Consider the following 1,984-nt stretch of genomic DNA (forward strand, 5'->3'; position numbering starts at 1 on the left):
GGTTGCTGCTGCTGCTGCTGGTGCTGCTGCTGCTGTTGCTGTTGCTGTTGCTGCTCTTGCACGTGTACATCAGCTGCTGCTGCGTCTCTGTTTTTGCTGTTTCTGCCGCATGCATATTGCTCCTCCTCCTGCTGCTGCTGCTGCTGCTCCTACTGCTGCTGCTGCTGCTCCTGCTGCTGCTGCTGCTGCTGCAGGATACGCACAGTTGTATATTTGCTGCTGACTGGGGCAGCAGCAAAGACGGCGTGGCGCTGCAGCAGCTGCTGCAGCTGCATGCGTTGCCCTGCTTAGTGGTGTTTGTTCCTCCCCCAGTAACAGCAGCAGCAGCAGCAGCAGCAACAGCAGCAGCAGCAGCAGCAGCAACTAATACAAGAGCAGCAGCAGCAGCTACACACCATAGAAATAAAATTAACTTCGATTGGGCTGCTGCAGCACAAACATGGTTATACGCGGTATGTATAAATATATAAAATAAAAAATAAAAAAAAATATATATATATATATATATTATTGTTTATTATTTTAATTATTAATGATGATGGTGGTGATTGTGGTGCTGCTGCTGCTGCTGCTGCTGCTGTCTGCTGCAGCTGCTGCTGAGGGTTATGCTGCTGCTGCTGCTGCTGCTGCTGCTGTTGCTGATGGCGGTTATGTATCTGCATGTGCAATAGCTGCTGCTTAATTAATTTAGACCCCTTCCTGCTGCTGTTGCTGCTGTTGCTGCTGCTGCTGTTGCTGCTGCTGCTGTTGCTGCTGCTGCTTTTGCTGCTGCTGCTCTGTCTGCTGCTGCTATCCTTTCTGCTGCTGCTGCTTCCACTTTTGCTATTCCTGCTGCTGCTCTTGCATCTACTCCTCCCCTGCTGCTGCTCCTGCTGCTGCTGCTGCTGCTGCTGCTGCTGCTGCTGCATGCAGGCGCTGCAGGGCAGCTGGGGAGAAGCAGAAGCAGCAGCGCATGCAGTTGGGGCCCTAGAGAAGTCGGCTCTCTTAGAAGAAGAAATTAAAAAAAAACAAGAAGAAAGGAGACAAACACAAATGTATTTTTTTTTTATTTTTTATTTTTTTTTATTATTTTATGTATTTATTTTGTTTTTATTTTTTTTTATTGCGTAGTTATTTTTTTTTTATTAGTATATGTATTAAAAAACAAGAAGAAAGGAGACAAACACAAATGTATTTTTTTTTTATTTTTTTATTTTTTATTTTTTTTATTTTACTTTTTATTTTTATTATTTATTTATTTTTTTTATTTGTATTATTATATGTGTTAAAAAAAAAACAAGAAGAAAGGAGACAAACACAAATGTATTTATTTTTATTTTATTTTTTTATTTTATTTTTATTTTTTTTATTTTATGTATTTATTTTACTTTTTATTTTTAGTATTATATGTGTTTATTTTTATTTTTATTTTTTACATTTTATGTATTTATTTTTTTTTATTTTTTTTATTATATGTATTAAAAAAGAAGAAAGGAGACAAACACAAATGTAGTTTTATTTTTTATTTTTTATTTTTATTGTTTTATTTTTATTTTATTATTTTTTTAATTAGTTTATGTATTTATTTTATTTTTATTTTTATTATTTTATGTATTTATTTTATTTTTTATTTTTTTCAGTATATGTATAAAAAATAATAGAAGAAAGGAGACAAACACAAATGTATTTTTTTTTATTATTTATTTTATTTTTTTGTTTTACGTATTTTTTTTATTTTTATTTTTATATGTATTTATTCTTTTTTATTTTTATTATTATATAAATATTTATATCTATTATTTTATGTATTTATTTTATTTTTTATTTATATTTTTATATAAATATTTATATCTTTTATTTTATAAAATAAAATAAATAAATTAAATAAATAAACTACACACAAACCAATTTTCTTTATCTCCTTTTTTCACTTACACTCAGGGTTTAGGGTTTAGGGTTTAGGGTTTAGGGTTTAGGGTTTAGGGTTTAGGGTTTAGGGTTTAGG

The 1,984-nt window shown here is 32.5% G+C and overlaps 1 protein-coding gene across 1 annotated transcript in view; it reads right to left on the reverse strand.

Annotated features, from left to right (window-relative positions):
- Nucleotides 1–115, reverse strand: part of EMH_0033990 (uncharacterized protein) — a gene marked incomplete at both ends in the record, with an annotated part of 579 nt that extends 464 nt beyond the window's left edge. Inside the window, 1 exon segment of the mRNA XM_013494810.1 lies at nucleotides 1–115. Coding sequence (XP_013350264.1) covers nucleotides 1–115 — 115 coding nt within the window.
- Nucleotides 116–1,984: the final 1,869 nt, after the last annotated feature.

The sequence above is a fragment of the Eimeria mitis genome, genomic scaffold (assembly GCF_000499745.2).
Source record: "Eimeria mitis Houghton genomic scaffold, Emh_scaff1297, whole genome shotgun sequence".
Taxonomy (NCBI): domain Eukaryota; phylum Apicomplexa; class Conoidasida; order Eucoccidiorida; family Eimeriidae; genus Eimeria; species Eimeria mitis.